Source organism: Microcaecilia unicolor, chromosome 5 (assembly GCF_901765095.1).
Source record: "Microcaecilia unicolor chromosome 5, aMicUni1.1, whole genome shotgun sequence".
In the NCBI taxonomy this organism is placed as follows: Eukaryota; Metazoa; Chordata; class Amphibia; order Gymnophiona; family Siphonopidae; genus Microcaecilia; species Microcaecilia unicolor.
The window spans coordinates 216,408,123-216,424,589 of NC_044035.1; the positions used below are offsets into that span (position 1 = coordinate 216,408,123).

A 16,467-nucleotide genomic window follows, 5' to 3' on the forward strand; every position below is an offset into this window, starting at 1 on the left:
GCATCAATCTGCTAAGACCAATCCACCAAAGCCACATTGGCAAAGAGTAACCAAGGGCAAGGGACGTCTCCTTTGACAGCAGTCAGACTCCCGACTCAGACCCGAATTGGGTGCCAGTGGATCTTGAACAAGGAATTGAAAAGGCAACACCAGATTTAAAAGAAGATCCGAAGTTGAAACGAGAGGGTCACCTGCAGAGTGAGACTTTCTGATTAGGATATTCTTAGAAGAGTTAATATGTTATAAGATATAGAAAGTTATATACTGTTATTCTGTGAAAAGAGTAAAGTATGGTTTGATTTATGAATGTATTTATATTATACCAGTTAGCGGCAGGAATATAATAACTGTTTGCAAGTATAAACAGGGGGGGTGAGGTCCCTTCCCCGAAAACACACCTGTGCAATAACTACAGATGTGTCCAACAGCAGGAGGAAGGAGGGGGGGATGAGGGAAGGGTGGGTAATAGAAGGGATAAGCAGAAAATATTGATGACCGGAATAGGAGGAAGAAAGATTGGACTAATCGGGAGCTATCCACATATAAATATTGGACATAGCTTTTTATTTAAAAAACAATGAGTAACATAACCTGCATGACCCTTAATGTTAAGGGATTAAACTCTCCTATGAAGAGACAGCTGTTATTTAAAGAGATGCGACGCCTAAAAGCGGATGTATCTTTTGTACAAGAAACACATTGGCTACCAGCCAAAGAACACCTATGTCAGGGGGGTAAAAGCAATTCTATATACTTTGCATCAAACTATAAAGAGAAAAAGAAAAAGGGAGTCCTTATAATACTGACTAACAGGCAACCATGGCAGGTACAGGAAATAATAGAGGGACGTTATCTACTGTTAGTAGTTCAGTTGGGAACTGAAATACTGTCTCTATTAAACGTATATGCTCCTAATGCCCATCAAGGTACCTTCTATAAGGAAGTATCTAAGACCTTGAGCAAATATATTAAAGGTACTCTATTAATAGGAGGAGACTTCAACCTGACATTACACCCAGTGTTAGATAACATGACAGGAGGGATACGATATGCCCAGTCTGATAGAGCGCAACTACATACATTTTTAGATACTTGGCAATTAATAGACATCTGGAGACAAGTACATCCAAAATCCAGGGGCTATACATATTATTCGGCGGTTCATGACTCCCACTCCCGTATAGATATGTGGTTGGAACCACCAAATATATTCCCTAAAGTAGAGGAGATACAGATACTTCCAAGGATGTGGTCGGACCATGCACCGGTTTTGTTAGAATTAGAATGGGCAGTCAGACCTCCAGAGATTCCATCCTGGCGGTTCCCAGATGAGCTGCTGGCTAGCCCCAAGATGCTTTTGCATTTGGAAGGGGAGATAAAGGAGTACTTAGACTTCAATGATAATGGGGAGGTAACTTCACAGATGCTTTGGGAGGGTCTAAAACCAGTGGTTAGAGGGAAAATAATAGCGATACAGACGCATATGAAGAAGCAAGCAAATGCTCATGCACAAACACTACATGCGGAACTGTTGGGGTTAACCCTGCAAGCTCAACAACACCCTTTATCACAACAATCTCAAGATAGGATACATGCTATTTGACTAGCTCTTAGGGAACTACAGTTAGCAGAAGTGGCAGAACACTTACAGCAAGCTAGGCAAGCCTATTTTGAATTTGGTAATAGGTCCTCGAGACTGCTAGCACATAAGCTTAAAAAGCGCACTCTAAGTTCTTATATACATACTATTCGAACAGAAGAGGGGACAATGTGCACTAAACTGGAGGACATAAAGGTCGCCTTTTATAAATATTATCAGCGGCTATACCAGGCTCAAGAAATAGCAACCCCACAAGCAACCCAGGAATATTTAGCACAGGTGATACTCCCAAGACTGACAACTGGGGAGGCAGAGGCTTTGTCCGGTGCAATCACCTTAGAAGAGGTACAATGGGCTATCCGGGACCTACCGAATGGGAAAGCCCCGGGGCCCGATGGCTACACAAATAAGTTTTATAAAAAATATAGTAAAGCTCTGGCCCCGCTACTAGTCCGAGTATTTAATGAAATGGATCCCCATTTGGAGTTACCATACTCATGGCGGCTAGCAAGCACAACACTCATTTTGAAGCCAGGCAAGGATCCCCACAGCTGTGGGTCCTATCGTCCGATTTCTCTTCTGAGGACGGACTATAAAATTTTCACCAAAATTTTAGCCCATCGATTACAACGGGTTATGCCGAAATTGGTGCATGGTAATCAAACGGGTTTCATAAGGGGGAGACAGACTTTCGATAATATTTGTAGAGCCATACATTTGATCCATGAGGCGGGAGATACAGAACAACCAATGTTGGTATTATCTCTCGACGCCGAAAAGGCGTTTGACCGGGTCCAGTGGCAATTTATGTTTTCAGTATTGGAGCGGATGGGTATTTCGGGAAGATTCATCTCATGGCTTACATTACTATACTTGAACCCTATAGCCTTTTTACGAATTAATGGTTCCAGATCTGATTTAATCCACCTTGAGAGGGGAACTCGTCAGGGATGTGCATTGTCTCCACTGTTATTCGCACTTACAATGGAACCGCTGGCTCAACATATTAGACAGCACGTAGACATACATGGCTTGACCATAGGTGAGGAGACATATAAGATTATGTTGTTTGCAGACGACATTTTGCTCACACTGACATATCCTCAGGAATCACTACCAGTGTTTACAACAGTATGGGAAGATGGCAGGGTTCCGGGTGAACATCGGTAAGTCGGAGATCATGGGGGTGGGCCTCTCTAATGAGATGACACTGGCGTTAAGCCAAAAGTATCCCTTTTGATGGGTCAATCGATATTTGCGATATCTGGGGGTTAATCTCACAGCTAAACTAATAGATTTATATGAGGCTAACTTCCCACAAAAAGTCCGGGAATTGTTAAGGGAATTGGAGAGATGGGAAGGGTTAGAATTATCATGGATAGGAAGGATCTCGGCAGTAAAAATGATGCTCCTACCAAAGATTTTGTATCTATTTATGGCACTACCCCTGCCGATTCCAAAACACTTCTTTCGTCACCTGCAACGCAAAGTATTCGCATACATTTGGCAACACAAACCACCTAGGGTAAGGGCAGACATTATGTTTCAGCCAAAGGATAAGGGGGGTATGGGGGTACCTAATTTTAAACAATATTATCAAGCAGCTCAGCTGCGGGTATTAGCGGTGTGGGGTTCCAATCTCTCAACTCCTTGGATACAAATTGAGAAATACTGGTTGAAGATGGAGAGACTAGATGCTATATTATGGGCCCCACAGAATCAACTGATAACATGTATACGACAGGCACCCCCCGCAATACGTTTCCCCCTTCAGACTTGGAATACATTGCGACAGAAGCTGCTACCAGGCAGGAAACACTTTAGGCGAATGAAAATACAGACAGCTATGGGATGTCCCATAGGAGCAGCAGACAATGTGTTCCGAATCTGGAAGCAGAAAGGGCTGGTAGCACTACATCAAATTTGGGAGGAGGGGAGCATGGTACCATTTGCAGATCTCCAAGAGGAATTCGAACTCCCTATGTCCCAACTATATCATTATCATAGGATTCGGGATTACATACAACGAAGAGCTAAACGAGAGCTCGCCCTTGAGGATACGGCGATAGAAAAGGCTATGGGAGGGGGAAGTCAGAGGGGGTGTATTTCCCGTCTATACAGAGCGTTGGGATCCTATTTAAACCCACTAGAATGTTACACCCAGAGGTGGGAAAAAGTTATGCAACAGAAGTACGACAGCAACAGCTGGGAAAAAGCATTGAGTTACTTGCTTAAAGTATCTATTTCTAGCTCTTTAATTGAAAATGGTTATAAGATGTTGTACCAGTGGTACCTGACACCCAATAAGGTAGCAAGAATGTATAAGAAGGAAAGTAGATGGTGCTGGAGAGGATGCAAAGAGACTGGAGATATGGCTCATATTTGGTGGATGTGCCCTAAGGCGCAGACATACTGGCTAGAAATAATTAAGACATTAGAAAAATTCTTAGGGAGCCGTTATCCCCTGAGGATGGAGACATGTCTATTGCAATTTCAGCCGGCAGGCATAACCTCAGCAGCACATCATTTGACGTCGATGTGGCTAGTAGCAGGAAAGATCGCGCTAGCCTCAGCATGGAAACAACCTTTTTTGCGCCAGTGATAAGGGTGGTACATAAAATGGACTACATCTATCAAATGACCAAGTTGACAGCAATAAAGACAGGAAGGACTACGCAATTCTACAAACAATGGGACAAATATACAGCCTGGAGGTTGATAGATGGAGTGGACTTGGATGCGCCCAGGTTAATGACAGCTCCATGATTTAGCTATAGAGTAAAGATGTATTTTGTACCTATACCGGTTATTAGCTATATTATAGGAAGGGTGGGGGGGGAGGGGGGCAATCCAATTGAAGCATGGTTAAGTTGTGGTTATCAGCATTTGTTATAAATATGTAAAAACCTTAATAAAAATATTAAAACAAAACAAACAAACAAACAAACAAACCTTCAGAACAGAACACAAGTAGTGAGACTACAGGTAATTCTTCTTAGATTACAGGTGAAAATGCACCTAAACCTTCAGAACAGAACACAAGTAGTGAGACTACAGGAAAATACCATCTACCCTCCAGCAAGGATAACCAAGCTACAGGTCTTTGGAGGGTTATGGCTCTGCTTTGGCACTCTGCTTACCCTGGCTGTTTGAATAAATGGTGGCTGTAACTCCTGTGGGCTGCACGATGGGCATTGAATCAGCATTGCTCAGTTGTAGTGTGTCCCCATTTTTAATAGTATAATGACCTGTGGTTACTGTAAATTTCACCTTCTGAGGAATACCTGCCAAAAGACTGCCTATAAAAGAGAAAAAGGAAAACAGAACCATCAGTTAAATGAGCATTAAACCAGAAAGAGAAATAAGCCCACACTGCAGAGCACCACAGATAAGAGAAATAAACCCAATCACCTAGGCATGAATAGCCATTCATGCCAGAAAAGAAACTGAGTTTAGGATACTAATGGTGGTGAACACATGTAACATAGAAAAACACTATGAGATGACTGTACTGTTTCATACAAATATCTTAAGTTCAGGCCAACACAGAAACCCCAGGCTGCGAGCGAGGAACACACAGAGACTGTAGCCAACATAGTGGGTTACACAGCAGCACATAAAATAGTGATTCTAGATATGTGCTGTCTTTGGGTCATAGATTGCAGCTGAACTAGGTCAGTCATGGAAATAGCAAACTTCAAGGGATCAAGCTGAGGTTTAACGTTTTTTGTGTGTGCATTCACTACAGTTTCACAAAGCCAGGCCCTGAAATCAAATTAAAATAAAGACACAGAATGCTGCAAATATGGATACAAAGGTAATTCAAGGATTAAGTGTGTGAAATAAATAAATAAATAAAAAATTAATTAAGAAATAGCTTACAATACCAAAGTAGTATGTGTTTCTAGCCAAGGCAACAACAAAAAGAGGAAGTCCAAAACTCCACAAAGGAAGGACAGCAAAACAACCAGAGACTGGAATCACACACACAAATAAACTAAAAAACTAGAAAGTGTGCAACCTTTATTCTTCTCTATATAAGAACTTAGAATTTATCTGTTCATCTGCTGGAAACCCTTTATCTTCTTTGCAATATGTTCTTTCTTCCATGGTGTTATTCCATTTACAACATCCTCCTTCTTCAGACTGGGGTTCCCTCCAGCTTCTGGGAAACAACTCTTCTTTTCCTGAGGAAATAGCTGTTTCCCAGAAGATGGAGGGAGTCCCAGTCTGAAGAAGGAGGGTGCTGCAAAAGGAATAACACCAAGGAAGAAACGAGCATATTGCAAAGAAGATAAAGCGTTTCCAGCAGATGAACAGAAAATTCTAAGTTCTTATATAGAGGAAGAGTTGAAGATAAGAAAAAACATAATGGAGACATATAGAATATTTAATAATACTATTACAGAAAACTGCATTACAGCTGAGATTTCATATATCATAATCCTGATGCAGGCTGCCTAACCAAAACACAGTGCCCATGTCGAGTCCTTGAATAAAGGTTGCACACTTTCTAGTGTTTTTTTGACTCCACTCTCTGCTTGTTTTGCTTTTCCAGCCAAGGCCACAGCATGTTTAGGGAGAAATATAATATCTTTTTTAATGCAAACTGAGGAAGAAACACTCTATCTGCTGTAGTTAGCAGAAGCCTATGGAAGCTTTGTTCACTGAAACATTATAAAACTGTATCCTGCTCAGCTTGTAGTCAAAGAGAGAATTACGTGGTACAAAATACTATATCATCTGTATGTTTTCTCTCACTTGCTGGCATTCTAAATACTAAAGAATCTTTCACTGACAAAGATTTACTTTATATTTATTTGAGAATGACAATTTGGGGGCTCATCTGGGATCTCAAGCACCCCCCCACCCAAACACACACACTGGATGGGATGGGAGAACAGAGGTCCTCAAAGAAGGAAGGTGTAATCCGTTGGGTTGGTCGTGAGCCCTTGGGCCCTGGCCGAGGCCAGCAGGGCACCGACCCAGGCCAAGGGGAGACCGACCCACCACCGCACACCCCAGCTACACAATACCCTCTAAGCTACCCCTTCCCACAGTCCCTCAGGAAGAAGGGAAATAGGCATACAGGCGGGCCTCGCGGCTGAACCGGAACCCACGCACACAGAGCCACTCGTGCGAGCCTCATGGCTGAACTGGAACCCAATCATACACAGGGAGGGGTGAAAGAACCCAGAGGGCCCCCAGATGCCAGACACGCGCTGAACACCAGCAATAGGGCAGAGGGGGAAACAAAGGACCAGAGCGGGCCACGCCCACGCAGGAGACTAGCGCAGGACAGGGGAACTAACACAGCAACCCCCCCCCACCAGGGTAGGAGCCCCAGGCAGAAGCCAGAGGAACCAGACACAAAAGGAAGGCAGAAAGCCTTTGCCTCAAACCCACTGTAGACAGAGGCACACGGAACACAAAGGGTTAAGCTTGTAGAGCCAGCAGAGAGTGCCATAAATCAACAAACAATCAGAGAGAACTCTTCCCCTCCCGAGAGGGAGTGGGGCCCATTCAACAAACACACTGGCAGAGGCAGGAATACAATACACACAGTACACAAAGGGTTAAACTCACTGAGCCAGCAGGCCAAGGGACACTGGAAAGAGAAATCCTTAAAACAAACAAACAACAGGAGAACGCTCTCACTCAGCCCAGAGCCCCAGAGGCTGAGCAATGCCCAGCCCCCACTAAACAAACGAGCAGCTGACCCTGATTACAGAGCTATGCGCACACACACACACAGCAGCAGCTAACCCAGAGGGAAGGAAAAGAATACTCTAATACAACACAGATCCCTGCCAGAACCTAGAGCACGTTCTGAGGGAAACCTATCAGGCTTTCCTGTTACCACCAAGTAAGTAACGCAAAAGCAGAGAAACTCTTCAGCTGCAGGCTAAAGTACTATCCCCTTACGTCAGCACAACCCCTGGCAGCCAATCAGAAGAGACGTCCCCCTCCCCCTCAGCAAACCGGCAGAATCATAACAGAAGGTAAGGGAATAACAACTTTACAAAATTTCCAGAGAGGGAAAGCACCCATTTTGTTTGCTGCTTGTCCCGAGGGAGGTTATGGGCAACGGACTGCTTATTGTATTGCCAGTTTTAGATGTCTGTGTTTATCTTTGTGTCAGTCTCTGTTATAAGTTTCTGTGTGACTCTAACCGGGGAAAAGAGGGGCGAGATTTTATTTATTTATTTGTTGCATTTGTATCCCACATTTTCCCACCTATTTGCAGGCTCAATGTGGCTTACATTATGCCGTAGTGGTGATCGCCATTATTGGAATGAGAAATACAGAGTGGTATTGCATTAAAGTTCATGTGACAGAGTACAGGTATACAGAGTTCATTTCCGGAATGAGAAACAAAGTGGTATTGCGTTAAAGTTCAATGGTGACAGAGTAAATTAAGCAATCAAGTATCGAGGGTTCAGTTTTGTCCAGTTCTGGTATAAGTTTCGTTATCTGGAATTTAGGGTAGATCATTGTGGTATGCCTTTTTGAACAGGTTGGTTTTTAGTGATCAGACTGTTATGACTGTTGGAAGGGGTTGGGGGAATGGGCAGGGGATAGAGAAGCCTTGTGGGGCCCTTATCCAGGTATGGGCAGCTCCTTGAAGTCACCTAGGTCCACCAAAATTCAGTGGCAGTATCCAAATAACTAAGCAGACATAGTTAAAACTACATTTTATGTGGTCCTTCTTGCCCAGCTGGTTATCTGGGTACCAGCATTAAAAATTGGCAGCACCCAGATACTTTCCGGCTGCACCCTGACTCTGCCCCTGGACTGCTTCACCACAAGCTACAGTGTCACTGATATCCAGATCTGGCCCAGTAAGTAACTTAACAAGACCCTTTTCTATTCAGATATGTCCTGCTAAATATCGGATCCAAATATTTTCGGAAAAAGCCAATTTAGACAGAAGCAGAGATGGCCAAGGGTGAACCATACTTAAGGCCTAAAGCATTAGATATTTCCACAGTGTGTCTAGGACATACGTCTAGAAAGATTCAAGTGGAGGAGTAGCCAAGAGGTTAGAGCTCCAGGCTTGACACCCAGGGGTGCCTGCTCCTTCTGATCTTAAGCCACTTAACTCTCCATCGCTTCAAGTACAGATTGTGAGCCCTCCAAGGAGAGGGATATACTTTCTATATCCAAATGTAACTCAGCTTGAGCTAGTACTGAAAAAGTGTATTATTGCTTTGCAAATTAACAAAGCAGAATAAAATATTTGTTTTTTCTTTAGAACCTCTGAAAGGATACAGAATGGAAACAATATGGGAAAGTTTTCTGGGCTGAAAATTACCTTCTATTCAGTAGCTAAAAATATGATCACGGATTTCAGAGTAAGAAGGGCAACGGGAGGCCAAGAATGCAGGAAGCTGTGCTCAGATTTCTTCCTACTGGTCCTCTTAAGGTTTGTCTCTCCTGAAAGCAGTTAAGGGGATCAGTGCACTAGAACTAAGTTTTGGATTTAGATTTGCTCCAACCTTTTTTTTTTCAGTTAGTAGCGCAAGGTGAGTTACATTAAGGTACACTGGGCACCTCTTTGTTCCTGGAGGGCTCACAATCTAAGTTTGTAACTGAGCAACGGAGGGTCCAGTGACTTATGCAGGATCACAAGCAGTGGCAGTGGGATTTGAACTGGCCACCTCTGGATGTCAAGACTGGTGCTGTAACCACTCCACTAATGAGAGAAAAGGTTCAAAAGAGCAATATGATGAGAAATGGCATGCTGTTTGGCAACCCAAAAAGACAAGAGCGCTTCATAAGATTGAAAAACTTAGCTCAGTGATTTTGGAGAAGTCTTCTGTACTGTTCAACTTTGTTGTCAGATTTTTGTTGCCTTGCAACAAAATGACCTGTTTATCTTCACTAAAATTAAGATACATACCTGTAGCAGGTATTTTCCAAGGACAGCAGGCTGAATATTATCACTGATGGGTCGTCGTCCGCGACGGCCCAGGAGACTGTAACTTGTAAAAAAAAGAAGAACTTTCGAGAACGCAGCATCGCACGGGACAAGACGCACCGCGCATGCGCGAGCAGGTTCCCGCCCACTACGCAAGTGTGTCACCTTTAGTACTACTACTACTACTACTATTTAGCATTTCTATAGCGCTACAAGGCATACGCAGCGCTGCACAAACATAGAAGAAAGACAGTCCCTGCTCAAAGAGCTTACAATCTAATAGACAAAAAATAAATAAAGTAAGCAAATCAAATCAATTAATGTGAACGGGAAGGAAGAGAGGAGGGTAGGTGGAGGCGAGTGGTTACAAGTGGTTACGAGTCAAAAGCAATGTTAAAGAGGTGGGCTTTCAGTCTAGATTTAAAGGTGGCCAAGGATGGGGCAAGACGTAGGGGCTCAGGAAGCTTATTCCAGGCGTAGGGTGCAGCGAGACAGAAGGCGCGAAGTCTGGAGTTGGCAGTAGTGGAGAAGGGAACAGATAAGAAGGATTTATCCATGGAGCGGAGTGCACGGGAAGGGGTGTAGGGAAGGACGAGTGTGGAGAGATACTGGGGAGCAGCAGAGTGAATACATTTATAGGTTAGTAGAAGAAGTTTGAACAGGATGCGAAAACGGATAGGGAGCCAGTGAAGGGTCTTGAGGAGAGGGGTAGTATGAGTAAAGCGACCCTGGCGGAAGATGAGACGGGCAGCAGAGTTTTGAACCGACTGGAGAGGGGAGAGGTGACTAAGTGGGAGGCCAGCAAGAAGCAGATTGCAGTAGTCTAAACGAGAGGTGACAAGGGTGTGGATGAGGGTTTTGGTAGAGTGCTCGGAAAGAAAGGGGCGGATTTTACGGATGTTGTAAAGAAAGAAACGACAGGTCTTGGCAGTCTGCTGGATATGAGCAGAGAAGGAGAGAGAAGAGTCAAAGATGACCCCAAGGTTTCGAGCTGAGGAGACAGGGAGAATGAGAGAGCCATCAACAGAAATAGAAAACGGGGGGACCGGGGAGGTGGGTTTGGGGGGGGAAATGAGAAGCTCGGTTTTGGTCATATTTAATTTCAGGTGGCGTTGAGACATCCAGACAGCAATGTCAGACAAGCACGCTGAAACTTTGGTTTGGAGCAAAATATAGAACAGGAACAACTCCAAAAGGGGAGGGTGGGTTGTAATAATATTCAGCCTGCTGTCCTCGGAGAATACCTGCTACAGATATTGTATCTTAATTTTCTCCGAAGACAAGCGAGTTGAATATTTTCACTGATGGGGTATCCCTAGCCCCCAGGCTCACTCAAAACAATGAACGTTGGTCAATTGCGCCTCGCAACAGCGAGGACATAACTTAGATTGACCTAAAAAGAAACACAACTAAGTGAGAGTGCAGCCTGGAACAGAACAGAAATGGGCCTAGGAGGGTGGAGTTGGATTCTGAACCCCGAACAGATTCTATAGCACTGACTGCCCAAACCGACTATTGTGTCGGATATCTTGCTGAAGGCAGTAGTGAGATGTGAATGTGCGGACTGATGACCACGTTGCAGCCTTGCAAATCTCTTCAATAGAGGCTGACTTCAAGTAAGCCACTGATGCAGCCATGGCTCTGACATTATAAGCCGTGACATGGCCCTCTAGAGTCAGCCCAGCTTCAGAATAAGTGAAGGAAATGCAATATGCTAGCCAATTGGAGATGGTGCATTTTCCAATGGCGACTCCCCTCATGTGGGGATCGAAAGAAACAAACAATTGGGCGGACACAAAAGGACATACACTAGACATCATTACACACAAATTTGACCCAGACTCAAACATACTACTTACTGACACAAGATGGACACAAGATGGACACCTACACTATGGTCAGACCACCATAAAGCATATGTCTCCCTCAACTGGCGAAAAACACAAATAAACACAATCAACAAACATGAACGAACAACATACACCACGAGAGGAAAAATAGACCCCACAACATTCTCTACCAGAACGAATGGTTAACAAATGCTGACACCATCCAATTCCTCCAAGAATGGGATGATATATGCACAACAACATTAGACAAAATCGCCCCAATCCAAACCAGAACATCACATAGGAAAAAATCAAATCCATGGTTCACCGAAGAGCTGAAAAAACTTAAAACACAAGTCAGGAAATTAGAACGCGCATGGAACAAAAAGAAAGATGAACAAACACTAAATGCCTGGAAACTACTTCGGAGGAAATACAAATATACCATAAAACAGACTAAAAGACTACATTACAAAACAATGATAGGACCCAACTACAAAGACACACACAAACTCTTCTACCTTGTGAATAAATTGCTAGACACCTCACCAGCTACAAACAACAGCAAAGACATACCAGATGTCGACAACCTTGCGAAATACTTTAAGGAGAAAATTATACAACTACGACTTAAAATACCCGCCAGCACTATTGAATACGCCACACTTCTAGACTATCTAGAACCAGAAGACGGAATTTACCCAGCAGACAGAACCTGGACCGAATTCGAATTATTATCAGAAGACCTCATCTCTGAAACACTTAAACAATTTGCTAAATCCTACTGCAAACTAGACAAATGCCCAAACAACCTCATGAAATCAGCTCCTCGACAATTTGTAATAGACCTAACGAACCACGTAAACTTCATGCTACAAAACGGACTCTTCCCAAAGGAAAAATCTTACTCACCCCAATACCCAAAGATACAAAGAAAAGCGCAAGCGAAATAACCAATTACAGACCAGTAGCATCCATACCACTAATAACCAAAATAACCGAAGGGATGGTAACAAAACAACTTACAAACTATCTAAACAAGTTCTCAATACTGCATGATGCCCAATCAGGATTCCGAGCGAACCACAGCACAGAAACAGTACTACTTACCCTAATGACTAAATTCAAACAAAAAATTGCAACTGGCAACAACCTACTTCTCCTACAATTCGACATGTCAAGTGCCTTTGATATGGTTGACCAAGGAATTCTATTGCACATACTTGAATACTTTGGCATCGGAGGAAATGTCCTAAACTGGTTCAAGGGGTTCCTAACCCTGCGTTCATATCAAGTCACATCACACACAAATATGTCCGCTTCATGGACACCTGAATGTGGAATACCGCAAGGATCACCCCTCTCACCAACCATTTTCAACATAATGATGATCCCATTGGCAAAACTCCTATCAAATCATAACCTTAACCCATATATATACGCCGACGATGTAACAATATACATCCCTTTCAAACAAGACATCAAAGAAATATCCAACAAAATCAAAGTCTACACATCATGAACACCTGGGCAGATGCATTTCGACTGAAACTAAACGCGGAAAAAACTCAATGCCTAATACTCACCTCCCAATACAACACGAATGAATTTACCACCTTAAACACACCAAAACTAAACCTTCCAATCTCAGAAACTTTAAAAATCCTTGGAGTCACTATCGATCGCCAACACACACTTGAAACCCATACAAACAACACAACCAAAAAGATGTTCTACTGCATGTGGAAACTGAAAAGAATAAGACCATTCTTCCCAAGATCCGTCTTTCGCATCCTAGTGCAATCCCTCGTACTCAGCCATCTGGATTACTGCAATTCACTATACGCAGGTTGTAAAGAGCAAATACTGAGGAGACTTCAAACAGCCCAGAACACAGCAGCCAGACTCATCTTCGGAAAACCAAAATACGAAAGTGCAAAACCCTTACGAGAGAAGCTACACTGGCTCCCACTTAAGGAATGCATTACTTTTAAAGTATGCACATTAGTCCACAAAATTATTCACGGTGAAGCTCCAGCCTACATGTCTTACTTAATAGACCTACCACCCAGGAACGCTAAAAGATCATCTCGAACTTTCCTTAACCTCCACTTCCCTAATTGCAAAGGCATAAAATACAAGGCGCTGCACGCATCAACCTTTTCTTACATAAGCACGCAATTCTGGAATATACTACCACGTAACTTGAAAACAATCCACGAACTAACCAACTTCCGCAAATTACTGAAGACTCATCTCTTTGATAAAATTTACTGTAAGGATCAATACACATGAAGTCCATACTCACTGTTCCAGAAATACACCAATACATTCTTTTCTGAACTCTCTTCCCCCGTAATTTTATCACAATTAAACCTTCACTCCAAAAAAATGTTATACCAAATGTTCATTTGCTAAGGTTCTATTACCCTATTAATTTCCCGTTGTCTCTTTCCATTGTTCCATTGTTCTTTTCCTTGTCCTATTCCCTAACGATACCTTGACTCTGCCTTCGCTTAAATTCTCACTATGTAATCCATAACTGAATTGTAACAAATCGTATCTCCATTATTTACAATGTATTGTAAGCCACACTGAGCCCGCAAATAGGTGGGAAAATGTGGGATACAAATGCAATAAAATAAATAAATAAATAAAATGGTGCATTTTCCAACGGCGACTCCCCTCCTGTGGGGATCGAAAGAAACAAACAATTGGGCGGACTGTCTGTAGGGCTTAGTCCGCTCCACGTAAAAGGCCAATGCTCTCTTGCAGTCCAAGGTGTGCAACTTGTCCTCACCAGGGCGGGTATGTGGACAGGGGAAAAACGTTGGCAACACAACTGACTGGTTCAGATGGAACTCCGACACCACCTTTAGCAAGATCTTAAGGTGAGTGCGGAGGACTACTCTGTTATGGTGAAACTTGATATAAGGTGCATGCACTACCAGGGCTTGAAGCTCACTGACTCTACGAGCTGAAGTAACAGCCACCAAGAAAATGACCTTCCAGGTCAAGTACTTCAGATGGCAGGAATTCAGTGGCTCAAAACGAGCTTTCATCTGCTGAGTGAGAACGACGTTGAGATCCCATGACAGGTGGCTTTGACAAAAGCAAACCTCTCATGAAACGAACAACTAAAGGCTGTCCAGAGATAGCTGACCCTCTACACGTTGATAAGCAGCACTAATTGCACTAAGATGAACCTTACGGAGTTGGTCTTGAGACCAGACTCTGATAAGTGTAGAAGGTATTCAAGCAGGGTCCGTGTAGAACAAGAAAAAGGATCTAGGGCCTTGCTGTCACACCAGACGGCAAACCTCCTCCACTTGAAAGAATAACACTTTTTCGTGGAATCTTTCCTGGAAGCAAGCAAGACTCGGGAGACAGCCTCTGAAAGGCCTAAAGAGGCAACTTCTAAGTTCTTAACATCCAGGCCATGAGAGCCAGAGACTGGAGGTTGGGATGTAGAAGCGACCCCTCGTTCTGAGTGATGAGGGTCGGAAAACAGTCAAATCTCCACGGTTCTTCGGAGGACAACTACAGAAGAAGAGTGAACCAGATCTGACAGGGCCAAAAAGGTGCAATCAGAATCATGGTTCCACGGTCTTGGTTGAGTTTCTGCAGAGTTTTTCCTACTAGAGGTATGGGAGGATACGCATACAGAAGGCCTGTCCCCCAATGTAGGAGAAAAGCATCTGACGCTAGCCTGCCGTGGGCCTGAAGTCTGGAACAGAATTGAGGGACCTTGTGATTGGTTTGAGTGGCAAAAAGATCCACCGAGGGGGTGCCCCACGCTCAGAAGATCTTGCGGACAACATCCATGTTCAGTGACCACTCGTGAGGTTGCATTATCCTGCTCAGTCTGTCGGCCAGACTGTTGTTTATGCCTGCGAGATACGTGGCCTAGAGAAACATGCCGTGGTGGTGAGCCCAAAGCCACATCCGGTCGGTTTCCGATGCCCCTCTGCTTGTTGATGTAATACATAGCAACCTGATTGTCTGTTTGAATTAGAATGATTTGATTGGACAGCCGACCTCTGAAACCTTGAGAGCGTTCCAGATCGCTCGTAATTCCAGGAAGTTGATCTGAAGATCCTTTTCCTGAAAGGACCAAGCTCCCTGAGTGTGATGTCCATCTACATGAGCTCCCCACCCCAGGAGGGATTCATCCGTTGTCAGCACTTTTTGTGGCTGAGGAATTTGGAATGGACGTCCCAAGGTGAAATTGGATCAAATGGTCCACCACTAAAGGGAATTGCAAAAGTCGGTGGAGAGATGGATGACATCCTCTAGATCCCCTGTGGCCTGGCACCACTGGGAAGCTAGGGTCCATTGAGCTGATCTCATATGTAGGCGTGCCATGGGAGTTACATGAACTGTGGAATCCATGTGTCCTAAGAGTCTCAACATCTGCCGAGCTGTGATCTGTTGAGACACTCGAGTGAAGGACACTAGGGCCAGGAGATTGTTTGCCCTTGCCTGGGGGAGATAAGCTTGAGACGTCCATGTGTCCAACAGAGCTCCAATGAACTCCAATTTCTGAACTGGGACAAGGTGGGGCTTGGGATAATTGATTACGAACCCCAGTAGCTCTAGCACTTGTATAGTCATCCGCATGGACTGTAGAGCTCATGCCTCCGAAGTGCTCTTCACCAGCCAATCGTCGAGATAAGGGAACACGTGCACTCCCAGTCTGGGTAGCGATGCTGCGACAACTGCCAGGCATTTTGTGAAGACCCTGGGCGCAGATGCGAGGCCAAAGGGCAGTACACAGTACTGAAAGTGCTGAGTTCCCAACTGAAATCGTAGATACTTCCTGTGGGCTGGAAGTATCGAGATGTGAGTATAGGCATCCTTTAAGTCCAGAGAGCATAGCCAATCGTTTTCCTGAATAATGGGAAGAAGGGTGCCCAGGGAAACCATCCTGAACTTTTCTCGGACTAGGAATTTGTTCAGGGCCCTCAGGTCTAGGATGTTTTCTTTTGCACAAGGAAGTACCTGGAACAGAATCCCAGCCCTTCTTCCCCTGGTGGAATGGGTTCGACCGAACTGGCCTTTAGAAGGGCGGAGAGTTCCTCTGGAAGTACCTGCTTGTGCTGGGAGCTGAAGGATTG

General features: G+C 44.1%; 1 protein-coding gene across 5 annotated transcripts in view; it reads right to left on the minus strand.

Annotated features, from left to right (window-relative positions):
• The window catches only part of TRAPPC10 (trafficking protein particle complex 10), a 485,548-nt gene that overhangs the window by 144,870 nt on the left and 324,211 nt on the right, over positions 1–16,467 (minus strand). For all 5 annotated transcript variants that reach the window (XM_030203762.1, XM_030203763.1, XM_030203765.1 and 2 more), the window contains one exon: positions 4,741–4,899. In XM_030203762.1, the coding sequence (XP_030059622.1) occupies positions 4,741–4,899 (159 nt within the window). The remainder of the gene's footprint in view (positions 1–4,740; positions 4,900–16,467) is intronic.